At 40.3% G+C, this 24,197-nt stretch overlaps 1 protein-coding gene and 1 long non-coding RNA gene across 7 annotated transcripts in view; one reads left to right on the forward strand and one right to left on the reverse strand.

The window, feature by feature from the left end:
- PIGN (phosphatidylinositol glycan anchor biosynthesis class N) overlaps positions 1-24,197 on the forward strand; it is a 160,175-nt gene that overhangs the window by 69,642 nt on the left and 66,336 nt on the right. For all 5 annotated transcript variants that reach the window (XM_075921393.2, XM_075921390.2, XM_075921392.2 and 2 more), the window contains 2 exons: positions 16,190-16,268; positions 19,477-19,656. In XM_075921393.2, coding sequence (XP_075777508.2) covers positions 16,190-16,268; positions 19,477-19,656 — 259 coding nt within the window. The remainder of the gene's footprint in view (positions 1-16,189; positions 16,269-19,476; positions 19,657-24,197) is intronic.
- Positions 21,290-24,197, reverse strand: part of LOC142827196 (uncharacterized) — a 92,062-nt gene continuing 89,154 nt past the window's right edge. For both annotated transcript variants that reach the window (XR_012901716.2, XR_012901715.2), the window contains one exon: positions 21,290-24,091. This is a non-coding gene — a long non-coding RNA (uncharacterized LOC142827196). The remainder of the gene's footprint in view (positions 24,092-24,197) is intronic.

A 24,197-nucleotide genomic window follows, 5' to 3' on the forward strand; every position in this document is an offset into this window, starting at 1 on the left:
TTAGGTATTTTATATCACAACTTCAGAGAGAAAGCTTCAGGATTTTTAAGCTCTTCGACACCAGTCAAAGCAGTCTTAAAAGCATATGAATAAGTTTTAATCAAAACTCTCATTAGAATTCACAGTTTTGTCATCAAAGAATTTGTGAATCTATATGGAACAAAAATGTCATATGGGAAGGAAGAGTTGTATATTCAGAATTGTATATCTGTTTGAATCTGTCATGAGGATATTTCTTTTGTTATTTTTTTTCCCCCCAGAAAGGACATTTCTCTAAGGTTAATGCAGCCTATACTTTTAGGAAGATGTAATGATTTCATGATATACACGTGTTTTGTATCTGTTTTTGTTTTTGAGTGTTGGACAATTAAGTGGAAATGCCAGGGATATTTACAATTTAACAAATATTAGTGGGGGGAAATGTCCTTCTTGTTCTTTTTCCTTGCATGCTGCTTTTCTTGGTAAGAGTTGTACTGGCAACATGGAGGATAGAGAGGATCAGACCTTGCTTTCTTCTGCAACAGATTCCAGCTCCTCTTGGAGGATTTCCCTGTGTTCCCAGGCTAGCTGGTTGATATAATCCCTCCAGTATGTCCTGGGTCAGACTCAAGGCCTCCTCCCATTGGGATGTGCCTGGTAGAGTGCCCAAAGAAGGCTCTCAGGGGGGTATTCTTAATTAGGTGCCTCAACCATCTGAACTGTCTCTTCTTGATCTGGAGGAGTAGTGGTTCATTTCCAAGTCTTTCTTAAGTAGCCACGCCTCTCACAATGTCACGAAGAATTATCCCAGACACCAGTGAGGTTTCTTCACAGGGTGGCTGAGAAAAATGTTCTTTTAATATGAGCCTGTAGTAATTTTAGTTTACAGTCTGTTGCTCAAATAATATTAAACAGAACAAATGATTGATTTCTTGAGATTCCCTTTAATAGTATCTGGTTCAGTTGATTCATTAATAATTATAATAATAGATTACTTTCTTGTATGTATGTATGTATTAAAAATAAACAAAATCCCCTAAATGTGCAAATCAACTTACACATAGTGTGTTTACAGCCTGCATAGCGAAAGGTTTTGAACTAGCACATGGTAGTCTGTGGTATGAATCTTTTTTAACCTTTTATCTTTACTACATTAAAGATAAATATTATTGTCTTTTTTGAAGTACTAAAGGTGCACTCATCTGCAGTTCAATAATCTTTCCAATTTAATTCAGAAGGGAAGAGGGTGAAAAGCCTGACCAGAATCACTGCCCAAATATCATAATAGTCCTACATTTCCAAGAGTCTTTCACCTGAAAACGTATGGTTAGGCATTTTACTTAACACCATTGCTTGATTCTTCAAGGTGCTCATCGCTTTGGCTCTGATCTGGCAAAGCACCACAGGAGTAGCCTAGTTGAGACTGTGACATAAAATTAGGACAGAAGAACGGCCATACTGGGTCAGACCAAAGGTTCATCTAGCCCAGTATCCTGTCTGCCGATGGTGGCCAATACCAGATGTCCCAAAGGCAGGGAACACAACAAGTAATCAACATGTGATCCCTCTCCCTCATCCATTTCCAGACAGAGGTTAGGGACACCATTCCTACCCCATCTGGGCTAATAGCCATTGATGGACCTAACCTCCATGAATCTATCTAGCTCTTTTTGAACCCTGTTAAAGTTCCAGTCTTCACCACATCCTCTGGCAAGGAGTTCTAGAGATTGACTGTGTGCTGAGTGAAGAAAAACTTCCTTTTGTTTATTTTAAACTTGCTGCCTATTCATTTTATTTGGTGACCCCTAGTTATTAGATTGTGGAAATAAGTAAATAATTTTCCCTATTTACTTTTTCCACACCAGTCATGATTTTATAGACCTCTATCATATTCCCCCTTAGTCTCCTCTTTTTTAAACTGAAAAATCCAAGTCTTAATCTCTCTTATTAATTAATAGGCCTCTTTGGGACTCAGTCTTAGGGTGAATAAAGTGAGGTGCGTTGGTTTCATATTTTGTATTGAGCCCCCAAGAACCTCTATGCAGCCTGCTCTACTGGACTAGAATTACAAGTAGCAAAGCTGGGGCAGTTTGACCTCTATTCCATCCTACAGATGAGTGTGTCCCAGTGCTTTTGGTTTAAGAAATTAATAATCTACTCTATTTCGATGTTATTGGAAATGATACAAATGACTCAAAATTCATTGAAAATACATGGCATTTGGCTGTGTAAATAGGGAGTTAATAGAAGATTTATTCACAGATTGTGCTAATCTATGATTGCTCTTGCCTGCTGTTGCAGATAAACAGGGATTCTGTGTTTGCATTCCCTCCAGGCACAACTTTCCTTTTCATTAACTTAAAAACAATTCAGTGATGGGCAGATTTATACAAAGGAGTTAATTGCATTTTTTTCCTGATGTTGGAAATCTGAAAATTGCAATACAGAAAAAGAGTGCACACCAATTGAGAGTATTGTTCCTCTACCTAGTTCAGAAGGCTTTTGTGAGATATTATTAATTAGCATTTGTAAAATGCTATGAGAGCCTTTGAAAGATATTGTAAAAATCCAAACTCCTTAATGTTGTTCAATTTTTAGAATATTACTAATTTGAATGTATATTTTAAGCATGTTATAATGTATAGTTTTCAATGGTCATACTAAAGAACTTCCTATATGCTTAAAGTAATTTAAAATCACTTGGGATGTAATTGGACAGGTGTTTATATAAGGCTCATACCACAGAGAACATTCATTTGAGATCTTCTAAAAGTTTTTCCATCTAGCTGGATTTTCAGAAGTTCTGGAACATGTCTAAATCAGACATTTTTACTTAAGAAATTCTGTATTTCCTGTTGGGCTAGTCAAAAAAATTTTTTTTGAAACTGGTGGCAGAAAACTTAACTTTTGACAAAATGAATGTTTCAAGTAAGCATATGAAAATTTTGACTTCCCACCAAAAATGTATTTTGTTTTGTTTTATTTTTGCCAAACGTTTTATGTAAAAAGAAACACATTTTCCAGCCTTTCTCCTTTCCAAATACTTTGTTTCAAAGTACCATGAGAAATGTTATGTCAATTCCAGATTCCACGCTTCAAAACTAGACTTTGATTTATTCTGTACTGTTGAATATAATATGAAAGTGTTGAGAGCTTTAAAACCCTTGACTCACTGTTGAGACAGAGTCTAAACCAAGTGAAATGCACTCCTATTTATATGAACTTTTTTCACTAGAGAGAGATCGCATTGAATTGAAGCAAAAGTCTTCTCTAGTTTCCTCAAGTTATCTATTGTCTAGGAAAACTGTGGCTAGAGTGATGTTCAGAGGATAACAGAGAAGATAGTAACTCTGTCCTTGTGGATCTCAATTTCACTTGTTTTGTTTGATTCAGGAGTAATAGTTATAAAGATGTGAAGGATAGATGTGACCACTCTGCATTGCCATATTAACTTGATTGGTATCTGAATGACCAGATTGAGGTGAGTTAGAATTGTGAGACAGCCCTAGCTACTTATAAAGAAGTACAGTATCTGGCTACAAGTGATACAGTATTGTTCACACCTGAAAGTCTGGCATATACCTTTTCAGAGGATCAAATCTGAACAAAATTGTACCTTGAGTCTAGATTTGAGACTCTTAACAAGTGTGAAATTCAGGAAATATTTACTTGCTAATTACAAGCATACTGCAGATTGAATGAGAATGAATCATGCTATTGATAGAGTCTCTCAACTTGTGTGCAAAGTAATTCTGTGACTCTTGCCACTGGAAAATTCCTTTGATTAATTTCTCAGATTTCTAGAATGTCATATGAAGAAAAGATGCATTTTGCTAGGTAGGTGTTTTTCCCTCATCGCTCTCATTTTAGAAGAAAAATCTTCAAAAACTATTTGCTTAGCAAAACAGAAGACTTTTCTATTATGCACAGGCTTCCAAATTCTGACCGTTTGACTTTTTTGCCCATAAGAAAATAAGTTAATATGACATACTAAAAATAAAGGAAGCGTACGAGAGAACAAACAGCAAAATAAATCCCAGGATCTGCCACCAAATAAAAATTGATGTCTGGGGGAAAGACTCTCATCACAATGCTGTTGTAGTTGTGTCAGTTCCAGGATATTAGAGATACATGGTAAGTGAGGTAATATCCTTCATTGGACCAACTTCTGTTGATGTGAGAGACGAGTTTTAAAGCCAGATTGAGACCTGAAGAAGAGCTTTGCCCCTCCAACTTCATCCATCTTGTTAGTCTATGTCATTAGCAATCTGACCATTTAGTGTATCCTTAGGCACCTGCAGAAGAGCAAAGTTGGCACAATTGCCATAGGAGAGTGCTGAGGAACCAAATGTCATTTTTGCAAAAATACTGACACGTTGGCATGTCTGGCTGGGAAAGTAATCACACAAGGTGCATCAGGAAGACTGATATAGTGAAGTGACAAATGTGAGAGGTTAAAAAAATAATAAATTGCCAAAAACATGGCATTATTTGTACACCATACTTTCATGAAAAATCCTGTTTCCAGCAGTTAGCTTTCTGATTGCCTCATAATCAAATGGAAGGGGCAGTAATTTAGAAATGTAATACAAAGAACAGATGTTTAGCAGGTGAAATTTTATTTCCACTAGCTTTTCAGTAATCACATTTCTTGTTTTAAAGCCTGAAGTAATAGAACTTTACTAAATACAGTAGAGTCCCGATTATCCGACCTTCCGCTTTATCCGACATAGCCATACCACTCTACTTTGTCTGTCAGTGCACTCTGGTCCCAGCCCACTGTGCCTGGGCCACTCCATTGCCTGTCATGGTGATGAGTGCTGAGGGGAGTTGGGGGCCTTCCTCTTGTCACCAGGCCTCTTAGGGGCAGCAGTTGCGGGAAGGGGTGCAACGGGGGCGACACAGGGGAAGCCACATAGACTGCTCCATGCTCAGCCCGAGTCGCTCTCCAGGGGCTCCTGCAGCCTTGTTCCAGGGCCACCTGGCCGCCGCTTCCTGCTCCTGCTCCTCCCTTTGCGCGGCGGGGACTAGGCCGGGCAGCAGCGGCCCTTTCAAACCCAGCCCTGACTCCAGCGAGCAGGGGGGACCAGTGCGTGAGATCCAGCCACAAGGCACGTGCGGGGTCACAGGGTGTGGGCTGGCACTGCTGCCGGGAGGTGGGGAAGGGGTCAAGCCATGGCCATTGTTGGCTGCTTTGTCTCCGAGCTGTCTGGGGCGCAGCGTACTGGCAGCCCACAGCGGAGTGGGAGCTCCCTGGGCCTCTCGCAGGGCACAGCTGGTGCAGGGAGTGATTAAGGGGAGGTCTGGCTAAAGAGGTCTGGACCCCCCTCACAATATAGTGAAGAATTTGTTCACATCCTGGGCCGTTTCCGTATTATCTGACATTTTCATTAATCCGACTGCCTGTCGGCCCCATTTACATCGGATAATCGGGACTCTACTGTAGGATTCTTTGTTTGGAAGTAACTCAGACATTTTATATTACTTAACAGAAATAATCTATCTTGTTACATATGAGATATTTTCACGTATGATACGATAATCTTCAGATAACAGAATTTAACAGGCATCTTAAACCATATCTTTTTTTATTTATTTTTTAAACCATAGATCAGTAATCTGGTACACATAGTATCGTGCATGTTAGAGCTCAATTAACAACTATAGTTCAATTAAGAATTGTATCCATACTTTGCCATTCACCGCCCTGAAAATCTAGCCCTGTGTCTTTGTTTTTTAATTATTAGTTTAAATATAAAACTCTTATATGTATGCAAGGTTTAACCCAGAAAATGTTGTATCACACAAGGCAAGTCTTTCTGAATAATTATGCATTATTTGCTATGGTTACAGAAAATAAAATGAGGACTTTATAATGTGAAGTGGAGTGCATCTTTGAAGTAATCTGGGAATTTCAAAGAAATGTCATATACACAGATACATTTATTCTGTCTTTACTCTTTCTCTGACAGCTGAAGATGTGAAACTGCCTTGTCTCCCTTTTGCTTGATGTTCTTTCAAAACTAGTGTAGTAAGGTAGGCTTACAAAATTCACAGTTGGTTCAAAAAAACCAGAGTGACTGTTTTCTGTACTTTAGTCTGAGATTGTATTCCTGGAGGTACCAGAGCCCAGTGGTGTACCTCCTTTGAAGCAACTTAGTATTAACAAAGAGGATCCTGTGGTGGTTCTTAGTTCAGGAAATGTCAGTACAGATGCTCTTTTCCACAATGATTCTGACAGCTTTTGTGATGAATTCTGGAGTGTCAGAAAGAAACAGAAGGGAGTTCGGGGCTACTGTAGTAGAGAGAAGAGTTACTAATGGGGCAACTGTTCTTCTTATTGCCTCTCATTTTATGGTGCAACAAAAATTTACTGTCCAATCTCATTTATCTGAAGGCTTTGGGATTCAAATGGGATTGTGACCTCACTGGAGGATTAATTTATCAGGGGAGTCAGCTCATGTTCTGTTTAATATGTTATAGCTGGAGGAGAGGGTGCTTCCCTGTTGTCAACCAGCTCTGGAAAAAGAGCCAAGTATTCTGTTTATGTGGTCTCTTCTTTACCCAGTTTAAAGTAGGAACCCAGATTTTAGCTTACTTCTCAATGCTGCCTGACCTCATGCAAGCTGGACAACAGGCTCACCTTTATCCTGCTGTCTTTGTGGAAGTAAGTTGTCAGGTCTTCACTGTTTTCCAGACTTTGAGAGCATTTGTGTATCTATGGCTATGTCTAGACTACAAAGATAAATCGGAAAAAGAAACACAATTTGCATATTTTGCGTATCTTTTTCCAATTTACTTCCAAAAGAGGCTTTCCCAAAATTTGGTCTACATGGGGCCAAATTTCAGGTAAAACTCTTTCAGAACATCCGTTATTTTTTTGTAAAACAAGTTTTAAAGAGATGTCAACAAAATACGTCCACTTTTCCAACATTTTTTTTTCTGGAAGAGTGGATGCTTTCCTTGGATGGTATCCTGGAAAAACTCTGCAGTCCAGACGTACCCAGTCACTGGAGACTCCCATATTACCCTGAGACAAAAAGGCTTTAAAAATGATTGCATTATATTAATAAAAGTTATTCCTGAAAGTGAGAGTGAGTAGTGGTGCAGAGGCCAGAGCTAAAAATGTCCATCCATGTCTTTTTTTTATTTAATGCACTCTTTATAAAGCTTACAGTGAAACAGTGTTTTAAAAAAAAATAACATTTAATCAAAGTCTCTAACTGGGGGATGAAAATCAGGATTCCTGCTGTTTTCCAGTTTCAATAGCACTTATAGCTGCTTTAATTTTTACAAGAAAAAGCTCACTGGAAATTGCTTTTGTCCAGACGAGAGAAATGTGACACAATTGGATTTCCAATAAAATAGGGGAAAAGATAGGTTGAGAAGACTCTAAAGCCATAATATATTGGATAATATATCCCCAATATAACTTTATACAGATGCAGTTTGCTTGCTTACTTCATTTTATAGTGACCCAGGCTTGGTTCATTAAATGGTATAGCCATTTTATTTAATGAGATAGCCATCACATAATCTTTGTAATACTAAATTAGATTTTTAAATGCATTTTTTTTATCATGCAAGGATCTTCTTCCACTCCCCCATTAAGGGTCTTTCACCCTCAAGGGTCATACATCCAGTCTATTATCTTTCAGGCTAAACACAGCTAGATCTGTCTTCAACTGGAGTGTCTTGATTCTGTTTCTGAGATGGCCAGAGAAGTTGCTGCAGAGCATGTTTTTCTTCCTCTTGGTTTCCAATTGACCTTAACTCTTGTGACACTTGTTTGTATACAAAATATGCAAATATGTAGACCAAGCATCCTAATTGTCTCTTCCTGATCAGTGTACTGGCAGAAGGTTGTTTAATGAGCCTGCACATTTTTCTCTCTTCTCTTAGCTATTCAAGGGACTTATATAAGTCTCTTGAAGAATTTGCTACTGAATAAATGAATATGCTGCATCAGGGACACTGATTTGCGGGAAATAAAATGCCAAAATGTAATTTTTGGAATTTGAAAGTCCAGTCATTTTATGGAGTTTCATTTGTGTCTCTTCTGTTCTGTCTCTGTTTAGAGAGAACAGTATAGAGATGCTTTTGAGGTCTTGTTGATTACTGAAAGTACTTCCCCCTACTTACCACACCTTATTCTATGCACTATGGTCTACAAAATAGAATTATTACTCCAGATGTTAATCTGCTTGTTACTTTGCTTCACAGTGTCTGCTACAATCAATGTTACTCGTAAACTCTTAGTAAAATGAATTGAGTACAGCATTTCAGCTGGGCTGGCTGATTTATAATATCTAGACTGCCGGTTTTTCTGGGATACAGAGGTATCCCGGAAAAACTCTGCCGTGTCCAGGGAACACGTTTGTTCTTCCACTTCCTTTGTGGAAGAGCAAACACGCTCTTTCGGGGAGCCCTGTATACCTCCTTCTACAAGGAATAAGGACTCTGCCAAAAGAGGAGGCTTTTCTGGAAAAGCAATTGGAAAAAGCTATGCGAATTGTGGAGTACAATTTGCGTAGCTTTTTCTGATAAGAGTATAGTCTAGACCTAACCTTGGGTTGCACAGATTCCAGGAGTCAGTGGACTGCAATCCATGATGATTAATCAGCAAAGTTAACAACATGCCTTTAACATGAGCAAGGGAAGGTTCCCATATCTCATGAGGTTAGTGTTTTACACAGTTTCAACAAGATGACTCTGCACCTGTATAGTCACAGATATCTCAAAGGCCTATAATTGCATTTTTAAATATCAAAATATTAGATTCTGAACACATTATTAAAATTCATGTTCAAATGTAATTTCATGAAGTCCACAATTTTCATATTTTCATAAAAGGATATTTTTGTCTGATCATTGTTTTTGTGAGCACCATATAGCAAGAACAAATTTGATGGAAAATAACCCTTGTAATTCCTGACTTTGATTTTGAAATATTTGTCACAGGTTTTCTACAGTTCATTGAACAATCTTATGACTCTGTAGCATTGTTTGTGGTTTTTATCCTTTAATGAAGATCATTTGCTCTTGGTGGAAACGTGTCAGGATTTTACATCAAATATTCCTTCCCGCTCACACCAAACTTGCATGGCATCTGCCATGCATACTTAAAATAAATGATGCAGTGACAAAAATAAGCTAGTTTCTAAATACACTGTTAATTTTGTCCACAATAAGATGCCTTATAGAAATACTTAAACTGGACACCATGGTCAAAAGAGATGTGATGGATTTAGCACTAGGAATGCAAAAGCTTGTGGTTCAAAGGGATTGACATCAGCGCCTATTAGAAAGCCTGCAAAAAGTATGCAGAAGCTATAGGATGGCTTCTAGAGACTGCTACTTTTATTTATTTCTATTACTGTACCACACAAGACTCCTAGACATGGTCCAGGATGGGGGTAGGTAAGATGGAGCCAGCGGGCCAGATCCAGCCCACCAGGCTGCCGGATCCGGCCCATGGTCACCTCACCGGGACCCTTACCATAGACCAGTTCACAACACTTCAAACAGCTGGCTGCTCTCTGCTCTAGAAACTGGGGAGCGAGAGTAGGAGAAAGAGAGAGGTTTTATGCATTGCCCCCACCCCTCAGCAAAGTCCCTCGTCTTCCGTTGGCCAGTTTCTAGCAAGTAGGAGCTGAGAAAGGGTATGTCTACACTTGCCCCCTAGTTCGAACTAGGGAGGCAAATGAAGCATACCGAAGTTGTTAGTGAAGCGTGGGATTTAAATATCCGGTGCTTGATTAGCATATTTGCGGCTGGTCGCCATTTTAAAATGCCGGTCACCTGAATTAACTCGCCGCATGTAGACGCGGTAGTCTGATCCAAAACCCTTCCCTCAAATTGCATGAGGAGTAACAGTTAATTTGCCGGAACCCTGGGCAGTTGGTGCTCAGGTTTCCCTGCCTACCTCACTGAGGGACAGCAAAGCATTTGGTCTCTGTGTGCTCTGGTTGCCCTCACATGGGACACCACAGCAATCTGCAACATGGAGCCAGAGCTGCCCCTGGGCACTCTGGTGTTTCTCATGGACGCTTTGCTATGAGCATGGCTGCACTTTCTGCGGACTGTCATCTGGTAGGTCCATCGGGGGGCTGTCAGTATCCAGGAGATCCTGCGGGAGAGCTTCCACCCTGAGGAGCACTAAGAGCCTCCCTGATCTGCCCCACTGGGGGCTTGTGCCTCCTTCCTTCCTCACGACCTTCCACTTACCCCCCCCCCCAAGCCCCTTCCTAATGTAAAATAAAAAACGTGTTTTTTCATAAACTCTCTTTATTTAACAAAACTGGGCGAGGGGGATAAACTCTGGTGAGACAGGGGAAAGGAGGTGGGAGAGGATTGGAGAGGGGAGGGGGAAACCTGGGAGGAGGGAGCCGGAAGGGGAAAGCAAGGGGAAGAAGTGGGAGGGAAAGCTCAGGGCTCAGGGTTGGGGGTCTCGCCGTACTAACTTGATTTTCATGCAAACCTGCTCCTGGGTTTACATGTGGCCTTTGGTGGCCAGGTTGGCAGCTATCCTGCCATAGACAGCCGTGTTCCTCCGTCTAGTGCGGAAATCATGAATGTTGGGGGCATCCCCCCCCAAACCTGAATAAGGTCCATGATCTCTGCCCTGGATCAGGAAGGCGCCCATCTTCTCGGGACCCTGTCAGGCTCCTGGGAGCTGGGGGACTGGGCGGTGGACAGCTGGCTGGCACTGGCTGCCCGGCTCATTGTGGGGCCAGTAGGTCAGGGGCAGCCACTGCTGGCAGGCCTCAAGCTGGCACATGCACTGTGGCCAGAGTCTACCTCTTTAAGGGTTCCCTGGCTGCGGGAGAGGAGATAAGTTTTCCTGGTTTGGCCCAGAGTGGCCACCAGGGCACAGTGGAAAGGGCTGAAGGCCCCCTATTTCAAAATAAGCGTCTACACAGCGCTTATTTCAAATTAGCTGTTTGAAAATTGGTGCTATTCCTCGTAGAATGAGGTTTACCAAATTTGAAATAAGCACTCCGCTATTTCAAATTTATTTCAAAATAGCAGTGTGGCTGTGTAGACACTAGAAAAGTTAATTCGAAATAACAGCTGTTATTTCAAATTAACTTTGATGTGTAGACGTACCCCTACAGATTAACTTGAGCTAGGAGGGACCTGCCCACTTTTCAGTGAGAATGCAAGGGAAATCACTCAAATGCTGATCTGTCGCTGATCTGAAAGATGGACAGGTTCTCCCACAGTTGACTTAGTTGACTGGGAAAGAATCCAAAAGCATCTCTGCTAAAAGAGCCTTGAATATGCAGACACACATGAGTAAGTGCAGAGGCAGTGAAGACACAGTAACCTGAGTAGACCTTTGCTGTGGGGACACTCACAGCTGAGCTAAGCTAAACCACTGCCAATCACTTTAATTATGTAGTGAAGACATACCCCCAATGTCAAAAGAGTAGCTGCTGTAAAGGAAACCATTCCACTAACTTCTTTCCGTAATCTATGAGACTGTCATGTCATTGATTCATTGTTAAATTCAAGGTCCTCTTATTATTGCTTTACTACAGGTACTGAATCTACGGGGTTTTATTTTTAGCCTAATTCTGGAATATCTGTTGTACAATAATGATGTACATAACAAGTAAATAACAAACAGGTATAACAAAATAAGCTTTTCAGAAATTGTGTATCCACCTGCACTTGTAAGTTATCTCCTTTTCTTGCATTTTATTTCATAGCTTGATTGCTCTCTGTTACATAAACAGAATTATGCTATTTGAGCTGGTTTCCTGTGTAGAATATGGATAGATGGCGATCAGTGATTCATCAGACAGAGGCCCCTTGAGAAAACAACAGTAGCTTCATTTCATCACAACATAGTATTAATGTTGTTAAGCACCATTCTTTATGTGAGATATTAATGATGTGGTGGAAATATTAAATTTGTCAGGGATACTCATGGCAAGAGTAGCTAACATCTCTTTAGGGACAGTTTACAAGTAATTGCAGTTAGTCCAGCTGTTTTGTTTCTTGATGAATTGTGTTTATACAGACGGAAGAAGCGCGCGCGTGTGTTTTCAGGGGACCATAATCTCAGCTCTTTCTAGACCTTATTCTAGTACACATGTACAGTGACCTATCAGCTCTCATTTTGATGCGATTAAGGGTCAGTGTTTTTTGCTACAGGAATGTGTGATAGCAGGTCTCATTCTTCCCAAAAACATTGGAGAAGAGGGGAGGAAAGAATGAATCCACTGCTCTTACTCTCTTTTGCATGTTCTGTTTTTGTTAATTCATGGGAAAGAATAAAAATCAGTTTTCTTCTGTATTAATTTGACCTTTCAGATAACTCCTTTTCAAAAAATTAACTGATGTCCTATTGTCTCTATTCATTTTAGTTTGTGGAAGGTATGGGCTTGCTGTTGGTAGCTAGGCCCACTATAGTAAGCTTATATATTTTAACTTGTTTTTTTTTTTCAATTTCTCAATGTTTTTTTCTACACAAGTCACTTTATAGGCTACTTGAACAATATTAAAATAAATTACTTTATAATAAAAGGAGAAAGTAAACAATAAAAGCATGCAGAATACATGTATATTCATTACAGTATATGCATGACAGAAGTGTGTAGGAAAAACTTGAAAGTCAGATTTTAGCCAAAATGTTTTGATTCTGAACCCCTTAAAAACCGGGGGCATGGCTCGGGGATATGTGGCTTTGAATTCCCAGATCTGAATCCATCCTGTGGTTTTGATTTCTAGTCTTTCCAAAACCAAATTGACTCATTTTCCAGTTCATGTTCAGATTCTGCTTCAACATCAGCATTTCCCATGAACTTTGGCTCCCAATGATGGAAATCTCCTGAGATCAGATGATTCTGTGTTATTTGTTGTTTTGGACTGAAATCCTTTATGTATTAAGCTCTGTTAAAACTAATCATAGTACTTATTCATCCCTAACCCTACCCAAACTTGATCTCTTTTCTTCATTCATATATTGCATTACTATTTTTTGTCCTGAGTTCCTTATCTAAAATACCTTCCTTGTATTGTTAGCTTTTTAGTAAATTACTGCCCCTGCATGTTCAAAAGCTTCGGAGGGGTAGCCAACTTAGTCTGTACCTGGAAAAACTTAAACAATGAATAGTCTAGCAGCATCTTAAAGACTAACAAAACATGCCCACAAAAGCTCATGATACCATTTACATGTTTTATTACTCTTTAAGGTCTGCTAGACTATTCATTGTTTAAGTTTTGCCCCTGCAAATTTTTCTCTGTATAATCCATTATATTTATTTCCATTGCTTCTCACAACCCTGATTTTTTTTTTCAACTGGCTCCTTGTGAATGTCACCCTGCATTCATCCAGAGTCTCATTTAAATAGATGAGGTGCCACACAAGCATATGGGCGAGTACACCAGCAGCCAGTCAGTTGCAGGACTGCAACTTCAAATTGCCTCCAAATTTATTTGAAATGTCTTCATTGATACTTCAGTAAAAAGTGTTTGATGTCTTATAAAAACATTTATGCAGAAGTGGGGTAATATTTAGGATATGTTGTTTTAGTAAGCCCATTAAAAATTAAGAATGCACTTATGAATGTTACCCTATTTCTACAAAATTACTGCATTCTGCACTGATGTACAAAAATTGTACTTATTGAAGGCTCCATTTATACTATGGTACCTGTTCCATATGCAGAAGATCATGGGAGCTGTCATCTAGGAAGGAAGAAAAAGGCAAAGAACATAGCAATTTCATTAATAATAAAGTTATTCACTGAGAATTAAAGAATAATTATAGGCTAAATGACTCTATGGGATGATCTACAGTGAAATTTAAAAATAAAAGATTAAAAGAATGCCTTTTTAACTTATTCATTTTTAAAGTTGAAGATTACATGGATAAAATAGGCAGAGAGTAGTATAGCTATAAAAATAAATGAAAGTGCATATCATATGAGAATTTATTAGACATACATCAAGATTAGCAAGAAAAGGTATTCAGTATACATTCTAGATTGTTAAATCTTAACCCCAATGTGAAGATAAACTTTTTAGTCTCTTTTTGTAATCCCTGTCCAACAACTTAGTATATGTCAGATATTGGAAAAGACTGTGTCATGAATATAGTTAACAAGCACAGAAAGCTGCTACTCTAATAGACAATTCTCAGGTCTTTTGAGTATAGCCTGATGTTACAATCTAAAATCTGGCTATTATAATTCTGTGAGCACCCAAATTGGTGTATACCCCCTGGGAATGGTGTGGTGGTTATTTTTTTCTGTAAAGTCTCAATGTCTTATGTTGTATATTGGGTTGTAGATATAGATCTTGTTGTTCTGTGCTATGCAATAAAATGGACACTTGCACCTACTCCAGCTCTCTGCCTTTCCACTGATTTCTTCCTATGCTGTGAAACTCCCCACAACATAACATCTTACAAAGCTGTATGTGCACTTTCAGAGGAGTATTTTATGCATGTGTATAAAGGACAGAAGTGGTTCTCTTTACTGCTTATTTCCCAGGATTTCAAAACAGACTTAATAAGGACGTTAAATCAACTCATTTTCCAATACAACTACCTCTTTCTCCTCTCCCTAATATTCTCCATTCTTTCTACCTGATTTTACTAATTTTCACTCACATAGATGGTCTTCCTTAGATCCTGCACTGTAGATCCTGACCTGATTGGGTGGCATCTATAATGTCAAGGCATTTTGTGCTTGTAGCTGCTTTTCTTTTCCATTCTTTAGATTCTCTGTATTCAGTCATAGCTGGAATGTTAGTTCCTTTGCATCTGCGGGGACTGCAGAGACTTTCTGTTTACTTTTGTTATGTGTAGTACATTTTGGGATACTGCTCACACCAGACTCAAATGAAGCAGCATGGCAGAACACACCAGGAAGTTCATTAAATAATAAAAGCTGGGGGGGGGGGGGGGGGTGCAGTGATCAGGCATGGAAGTTCTCTGCTCCATTGCAGTGTTCCATCCTGGAAAAAATATGAGCTAGATCTCACTCTGCTCCATCCCATTCTGTTCCCTCTTTTCTATTGTGTCTCTTGCTGCAGCTAGGAAGTTCCCAGGAAGACTAGGGTGGAGTGCTGGCTCCACTGAAATCATTGAGAGTTTTGCCATTGACTTCAGTGTGGTTTGTATTTCACCTGCAGTTTTTAGGCCACATTGGAGGATCACTGTGTTTCTGAGTGAATATAAATGCTAGGTGGGGTATAAAGCACACAACGAACACAGGCCGCCCCAAGAATGGAGCTAGTTCCCGCATTAGAAAGGGGGGGATAAGGGACCCACTGGAGGTAAGGAGGTGGGGTATAAAGCACAAAGGCCCCCAGATGGGATTCAGCCCCCATTATAATTGATATAGAATTTAAATGCACAAAAGTAACATGGGCATGCTATTTAAAGATGTGTCTGTAGCAGCCATACAGCCAGTTTTGGCAGTGTTCCCAGCCAGGAACAGCAATAATGGATTTGATGCAAATGGTGCATCCACCTACACATTTAGGTGGAAGTTCTAAATGAAGAAAATAGTTTCTCAAAATGAATTCAGTATCAACATAATTTACTAATTTATGGTCATGCAGGTAGAGAAATGGCTCAGGACATCCTGTGCTTTGATAAAATTGCTTAGGTTTTCTGGCGTATGTGGCACACTTTTAACTGAGTGCCTAGTGAGTCTACTTTAAGGGTGTGTCTAGACTACATGCCTCCTTCGACGGAGGCATGTAGATTAGCCAGATCGGAAGAGGGAAATGAAGCCGCGATTAAAATAATCGCGGCTTCATTTAAATTTAAACGGCTGCCCCGATCTGCCGATCAGCTGTTTGTCGGCAGATCGGGGCAGTCTGGACGCGACGCGCCGACAAAGAAGCCTTTCTTCATCGGCACAGGTAAACCTGGTTTCACGAGGCTTACCTGTGCCGATGAAGAAAGGCTTCTTTGTCGGCGCGTCGCGTCCAGACTTCCCCGATCTTCCGACAAACAGCTGATCGGCAGATCGGGGCAGCCATTTAAATTTAAATGAAGCCGCGATTATTTTAATCGCGGCTTCATTTCCCTCTTCCGATCTGGCTAATCTACATGCCTCCGTCGAAGGAGGCATGTAGTCTAGACACACCCTAAGGTTCCTAAATAGATGCATTCTTTTTCTCCATGCTCCTGATCCCTCCCACCAAAAAAGTAACATTTTTAAAGGACCTTTGTATTTTTATACAGGTTGCTTTCAGATACTGAACAGATAAACATTTTAAGAAAAGCAAGATCTTATCTTCATCAGGAAAAATATCATGAGGTGGTAAGTGAATCGTCACTATAAAATGACAAATGTTTGAAAACCTAGACTAAATCTTGGACTTCGGTCTTCTTTTTTTTTTCTATTTTTCTATTTGGTAGTTTCCTTGGTGGGGGGGGGGGTCCTTTATTGACTCATCTTTTACTAACATAAAATGAATCGTATTGTGAGTCTCCATAGCCTCACACTTTCTTATTCATTAAATTCAAAACAGTAATTTTGATTGCTTATTAAGTGACTTTTTCATATTTTTAAATCGTTTGTTTTTGTTGCTAATGTTTCTAGCTAAATGAACCACATTTATTCATGGTGTAGCTCTTTTGATATCGATACAGTCAGTTCCACTGTGAATGAATTTGGCTCCATGTTTTATGAGATGTTGTGGGTTTTTTGTGCTCTGATCTGAAAAAAAATGTAGTACCTTATCAAGGATTTCAGCCAACTCTGTGGATATCACCTTATGTCACTCTTATGAGATACAGTGGGTAAAGGTCATTTATAGATGGGAACTTGACAGCAGTGTTAAGGATCGCCCATTGAACCAGCAGCATAGCTAGGAAAAATAACTTATTCTAATCACAAATCTCTGTTTGTTTTTCCCCCTCTCCTGAGCCAGCTGTTTTATTTTAACTTCTCCATAATTTGTAGATTTAACTGGTACATGGAAGAACCAGGCAATAACTAGTTGACACTGAGTGCTTATTTTATTTTGAAAAAGTGCATGAAAATGTCTATTTTATAAAATCAAATTTACCTGACAATATGTGAAAACATAATTTTATTATGTTCTGTGATTTTGCCCTTCTTACTAATACGTTTTCCAGGAGTTCAAAGTTTTTACATAGAGAACAGGTAGAATTTTATTTAGGTTTTGGGTCTGATTCTCTTGTCATGTACATCGTTGTAAATAAAAAGTAGCTCACCTGAAGCCAGTTAACTTTTTCCAGTGCAAAAAAAATGTGAAATCATCCTGTATAGGCCTCCATTTGATACACTCTCTTGGCTGCTTCAAGGAAATAAGTCCTTTTTTTCCATTCAGCAGCAGAGCCTTGAAGTTCCTTTTCAAGACCTCGTCCATATGTAGTCTACTCTTGGTATGCATGTAGTTGAGATCAGACTCTTTTGACCATCAATGTCTCCTGGGGTCATGCATGCTCCCTGGATATGCTCATGGTCCTGTATCAAGAGCATAAACAGGTCTAATTGCCATTCAGTTCCTTCTTGAGAACCTTAGCTGTTAGCTGGAGCTCCTCAGTATCCGGTCTCTGCAATTTTTTCACCGTCCTTTTGTAAACATTTGTTTATATATTAGTGTAGTTAGGAGTAGTTTTAGTTAGGATACTTTTCCCATCAAATAGATTTGTTGGTTTTGGTTGTTTAACAATGTTGTTTTTATTTTACTCTGGTAGCACTTTATAGATTAACAAAACATGTAGATGGTATCATGAGCTTTCGTGGGCACAGTCCACTTCTTCTGATGACCAGAATACTCAATACTCTGGTCATCTGAAGAAGTGGGCTGTGCCCACGAAAGCTCATGATACCATCTGCGTGTTTCGTTAGTCTATAAAGTGCTACCAGACCATTTGTTGTTTTTTTCTGTACAGACTAACTCAGCTACTCCCTGAAGCTTCTTATTTTACTCTGTTATGGAACTTCTTGAATTGAGCCTTATGGATGTCTTATCCTAAGTCACTTTTAAGTGTTGCCCTCTTGTCAGGCAGCAGAACCAATCAGCAATGGGCACATCAGTTGAGTTGCCTTTAGTCTTTGGGAAGCTCACATCTCCAACAAAGATCAGCTTGTAGATCCTTTTCTGAAAGGTCTTTGAAGGAGAGAGAGGCATGCCTAACGTTTTTATTAGACTGCTTTATGCAGCTGACCTCTAAATAAGATGGGGCAGATCCCTCTAGACAAGTTCCACCTCAGTCCAGAACATGCCCCTGTGAGTTCCACTAGTTCCCAGTCTTCATCATCAAACGCTAGCCTAGCTTCAGATTTGAGTACAGGGCATCCCTGCTATAAGTCATCACAATATACATCCATTTTTCCATTTTGCACTAATGACATTGATGCTTGTCCTCACATTTCTCACTCTTAAGTCTCACACACACAAATTTGCACAAATGGAGGTTAGTCATGGGAAAAAATTCCCTGCTTTTAAGTTGTTCACTATAAGTCCAAGTGTTTTGGGACTTATCTTGGACTTATGGTGAGGATGGCTTATAGAACTGAAAAAGTTGGGTTTTCAGAGAGTAAAGAGTATTGTTCCTCCAGGAAGAAAAGGGGCACATCCCTTTTGAGATTTCCTAGTCAAACGAGGTCTAAGACACTTCACTGCTTCCAGCCAAAGGAGTCTCCATACCCCAACCTGGACTCCCAGCTGGGGAGGATCCTGTACATATTCTCTGGGTGTTCTTCTTAAAGTTGTATGCATCTGAAAGAAAGTTGAGTGCTTTTACATACCTGGAGATTGCATAGGTTCAGGAGTAGATATATGTTCTAGTGTGGCGATTTTCAAACTTTTTTTTCTCCTGAGCCAGTCAAAGAGGATGAGAGCTTTGGGTTATAGGAGGAGGCCGCAGCGGGGGGTGGAGGAGGCGGGGGGCTCATGGCTGGAGGGGCTTACCTTGTGCAGCTCCTGGTCAGCAGTGTAACGTGGGTGCTAAGAAAGGCTTCCTGCCTTTCCTGGCACCTCAGCCCATGATGCGCCCTAGAAGCAACCAGCAACATTCTCCTCTTGACACCAGGGTACTGCTTAAAGGTTCACCAAGAATGGAATATTTGTGGACAAGCAATTGAGGAAAAAAACTTATTTAACAGTAGCTGGAGTTCAAGGTGTGTTGTCCACGTATTCCATGACCTGCCCACCTTCCCCCCTACAACAGAATTCTCAAACATCTAGATTCTGTGGCGATGGAGGAACAGAATAGCAGTTGAGTCTACACTGTCATTTATGTCCTTAGTATGGGAGGAAAATGTCTACAGCTCATGAATGCTCCCAATGTGTATGATAGCCAAAAGACTATAATCTCTAATGTACGGGGTGCATGTTCACCAAGATTATAGTATGTAGACACATCTTATAGAATTCCAGTTACTGTACGCCAACTTTTCTTTGCAATGTGTTTTCTTGGTAAGTTTCTTTTTGAGTGTATTCAGGATGATGATGTTATACATTGTTGTGACATATGTTCTGTTTTCTCTGAAGGTATCTCTTTGCAAAACCCTGATTAGCCTTGCTTTGGAAGGACTGTCATATTACCATACTTACGACAGATTATTCTTGGGCATAAGTGTTGTTATGGGTTTTGTGGGCTGGACATCTTATGTGATTTTGTTGATTGTCAAGACGCACACTAATCTGACTAAGAGTACCCAGGATAATAAGGTAGGTTAAAACATGAAATGATATTGCTGTCTAATTATCAGCAATTTATGCATGGCATTGTACCATTTGTATAAAAACAGTAGGTCCCTTGATTACCCCATATGCAAAGCTGAAGTAAAAGATTTTTGCCAATAGGAACTACTTGTGGATTGGGAGAAATCTTCTTGTCCTGCAAGTACGGTTCAGATATCTGAAAAGATGGGCCATTGTGTAATGTATGAGGAGATGAACTGGATATCCCATTGCTTCTGGTCTCAGTAGGTTTGTAGTTCATTGCAATTGTGGTGTACATGGACATAGTTTCATTAACATCAAGAAATATAGACTATATATCCATATTTAATTAGGTCAGTCTACATGTCAGTGGAGACTCTGTTAACCTTTCCATGACGCTGCTCTTTCCCCTCTTTTTAGTAGATTTCTTTTGTTCATTTTTAATATTACTGTAGTGATATTAACTTTAGTCATAGGTTCTGCGTTTTCAGTATTTCCCACAGATTATCATTCATGACCCTGTGTTAGAAATATAGTATACTTGCATTAAAGGAAAACTACCTGTATTTTGCTTAGTCACATTCTGATACCATACTCACACATTTCTTTCCACATACATGGGTAAAGTATTTAGATATAAAGGCTTTAATTGGTGATGGGGAATTCTCTCTAATATTGGCTTTTCTAATTTAATGTTAGTGACAGTTGGAGAATATAAAGTAACTTCTCCTTGGCTTAATATTAAAAGAACATAACTGTGTAAATACATATTAGCCCTTAATTCTAATTTTAACATTAAAATAACTTGTGATCGTTAATCCAGACTTTAGATGTACATTATTATTTTTCCTTTTTCTTTATATTAAAGGCAATAAGAAAATCACTTACATTTAATTTCTTTTTCCCCCTCTCTGTTGCAATTTAAAATTGGATTCTTCTGAAGCAGAAAATTCCATCTTGGCATTTGCAAAGCATGTAATCTATTCACAACTAAAGTTTCTTGGGGTATGTCTACACTGCCACCCTAGTTCGAACTAGGGTGGCTAATGTAGGCATTTGAAGTTGCAAATGAAGCCAAGGATTTAAATATCCCGGGCTTCATTTGCATCTTGCCAGGCGCCGCCATTTTAAAATCCCCTTTAGTGCGGACTCCGTGCCCGTGGCTACACGTGGCACGGAGTAGGTAGTTCGAATTAGGCTCTCTAATTCGAACTACTGGTACACCTCGTTCCAAGATCTCCAAGATCTACTGGTAGATGCTGATCTACTGGTTGGTGACTGCTGCCTTAGGAAATAATCTTTTTCAGTTAATCATCAGGAATAGAAAAGTCTTTTAATATGTAAAGGTGAACGGAGAGTTTTACTAAAAGAAGATTAAAGCCTTCTAAAAATCTTTCATATTTCAGAATAAAAGGACATGTTTAATTTTTAATGTAAATGAAGATCAGTACTCAATTAGCATCTTTACTATTTCTAGTAAATTACTGTGAGAAAATTCCAATAGTGATAAAACGCAGACCTTTTACTGTCTGTGGACTAAAAAGAGATTCTTAGCATTTAAAAAATATTATAAAACAAAATGGAAAACATTAAGAAATACAATACTATATAACTTTCAAAATATTGTTGTGATCAAGTATCTAAGAAAATGTTCCAAACCATTCATTATAGATTAATATAATGTGGATAACACTTTTAAATGAAAGTATGCTACTATTTTTTTTTAATCCGTGTAAAATGGATTTAGAAATGAAACCTGGCTATTGTAGTTACCATATTTTTATGAGTTCATTCAAATGAAGTCAGATTTTATATTTAGTGTCTCTAGTAGAAGATATGCCTTCTGTGTCCTTAGTCTGCAGATCTTCACATACTTTTTCCAGTAGAACCATTTCCTTCAGTTCAGGCCTACAATTACTGATTGATTGGTGAGATCTCTGCTTTCCACCATAAATTAATTAGCTTTATGGCTAGTATCAAAACTACGTGAAGAAATTGTTCTGTGTAACAGACTATAGTGGGCAAATAAGCCACCCATCTCACAGTTTTATGATCTTACAGATGTTGATTTTAGACTCTGCCTAGCAAATAGGATTCTTTATGTTAACCATCTCAGTTTTAAAATATGTTTCTCATGAAAGCACTTCCCCTTAAAACAATGTGTTATTTCACTTTGGAAGAATTCTAGAAGAAGAATCCATTCTTCTTCAAGTTGTTGGTCATGTGCATTCCAGAGTAGGTATGTGTACTCATCATGTGCACTGGTGCCAGAAGGTTTTTTTCCCCTTAGCAGTACCCATAGAGGAGCGCCTCTAACTGCTGGAGTGGCACCTCCACGGCATGGTATAAGGGGTATTGCATTCTCCCCCACCCTTAGTTCCCTTATGCTGCCAATGAGGGTGCACAGAACTGCCTTTGCTCCAGCTTCCTGCTGTAGCCTTAGTATTTATTGTACTGATTTTCCTTGTTTTTGTGTACATAGTCCTTAGTAATGTAGTACCTCGATTGTTAATGACTTGTCATTCCTTTCCGGACTCTGCATGGGCTGGGGTATGCACCATGCCCTAGGGTTCAAATTCTAACACACATGCAAATGGCCCATGTCAGTGAATGACCTGCAAAAATGTTACTTGCGCTGCTTGGACAAAAGTCATGTTAGTGACAAGTGCAAGATCCGCAAGTCCTTCAAGTTAAGGACCAGAAAGGAGATAGTCGTTCATCTCTGTGCCTTTCTTATGTAGTCAGCCCTAACTCGGGCACCGGTGCGCAGATCCGATTCAGCACCGAGCACTGTAGTTTCAGTGAAGAGTGTCCCGACAGGACTGTGGCACTGCTGGGGCTGCTCACCATCCTCCTGCAAACAATGGGATAGATCTGGGGGCAAGCAAAGACCCATGTCAGGCAGCTCTCAGGCTTGTGGGCTTCAGGTACTGTTGAGTGGAGTAACCCAGCCCAATCTGCACAGGTCTCCCTGGAGGTTAGCAGGACCTCCAGCCAATGTTCCCTCTAAGTTTTTCCATCCATGAGCAGAATACATTTTGTTATGTGCACCACCAGTAGAAACACATGCTGCTGGCTATGGGCACTGTGCTAATCAGCTGGGCAGCATTTGAATCGCTCCTGAGTGGCCGCTCAAGCACACAGCTTACAGGGAACCCTGGCCCCACCCAGATATAGGTGCCCTCCTCAGCAGAAGCCCTCCAGGCAGCGTAAGACACTGATTCTGTCCATGCTGGCCACCCAGGTTCCTGCAGCTCCCCAGTCACAGGGAAAGCCTGCACGCAGGCCTGTGGGGTCTCTGCCTAAGGGCACTGAATCCTGCCAAGGGAAGGGTCCAGGCATCAGTCCCCAGCACACTCTTGATGCGAGCCAAACTGTGAAGCAAAGCCCTACTGATTCCTCTGTCTGGGCTGCCAACCTGATAGAGGAATTCCCAGCATGGCTCTCTGGCAGGGGGTACAAGCCTTTGGTGAACAAGGGCATCGGTACCAAAGATCCCCGATCCTTTGGTACTGCCCATGTTATTGCTCAAGGGAACAGTGGTCGAGGTCGGGTGCATATAAGCATTGCTATAAACTTGCTCCACGTTGTAATACCTGTCACCGTTGTGGCACCATTCACACAGCCAATGACACAGATTGCTGGCCACTGGCCATTGAAAATCTGCTGGATGTAGCCATTTGGGCCATTGCAGCCATTCTTAGTGGTGGACAAAGTCATTGTCACTGAACTTGGGGTCACAGGCACGGCACTGCTCTCAACTCAGCTACCTGGGAACTGTTTACCTATATAGTGGTCAACAGCATCATAGTCTCGGGTCAGTTGTAGGCCCACAAGAGCCACCATACCTCCCTTTGCAGCAGGACCTACTGTACCGATGGTACTGCATCTGGGTCAGAAGCATCAGGTCCCATTCAAAAGGGATTTCCCACAGTTAAACTAGTATCAGACATGTCAGAACTTGGGAGGCAGGAACATCAAGACCCAAGGCCTGTGGTCTCCAAACAAGGTGGCACTGGACATCAAAGACAGGGCTTTCTGAGCTCAACTGGCAGGTAGAGTGGTCAGATTCCTCACATACAACACAGTGTTGATGTTTTACACCAACAGGCAGCAAGGGAGAGACTGTCCTTCAGCACTCTTCTAGGAAGCCCTCAGTCTGTGGAACTTCTGTGTCAGCCGCAACATTAACGTGGAAGCTTTTCACCTTCCAGTCATCCAGAACTCCCTGGTGTATCGCTACATCTAGAATTCTCTTCTCATCGCTACATCTAGAATTCTCTTCTCATTGTGAGTGGCTTCTGAGATCTTCTGGAAGTGGGGCGTTCAGTCCTGCTCTGCACAGAGCCTGGACGAGGGCTCTCTGTCTGATGCCGCCTTCTTGTATTGGACAGGAGATCTGCTGTATGCATTTTCCACAATCGTGCTCATCAGCAAGGTTCTGCAGAAAATAAACAAGGACAGGACCTGAATCATCATTATTGCCTCCATGTGCCTTAGGCAGCATTGGTTTGGGACCCTGTCAAACCTAGTGGTATGATTGACAG

The sequence above is a fragment of the Pelodiscus sinensis genome, chromosome 2 (genome assembly GCF_052426305.1).
Source record: "Pelodiscus sinensis isolate ZL-2025 chromosome 2, ASM5242630v1, whole genome shotgun sequence".
In the NCBI taxonomy this organism is placed as follows: domain Eukaryota; kingdom Metazoa; phylum Chordata; order Testudines; family Trionychidae; genus Pelodiscus; species Pelodiscus sinensis.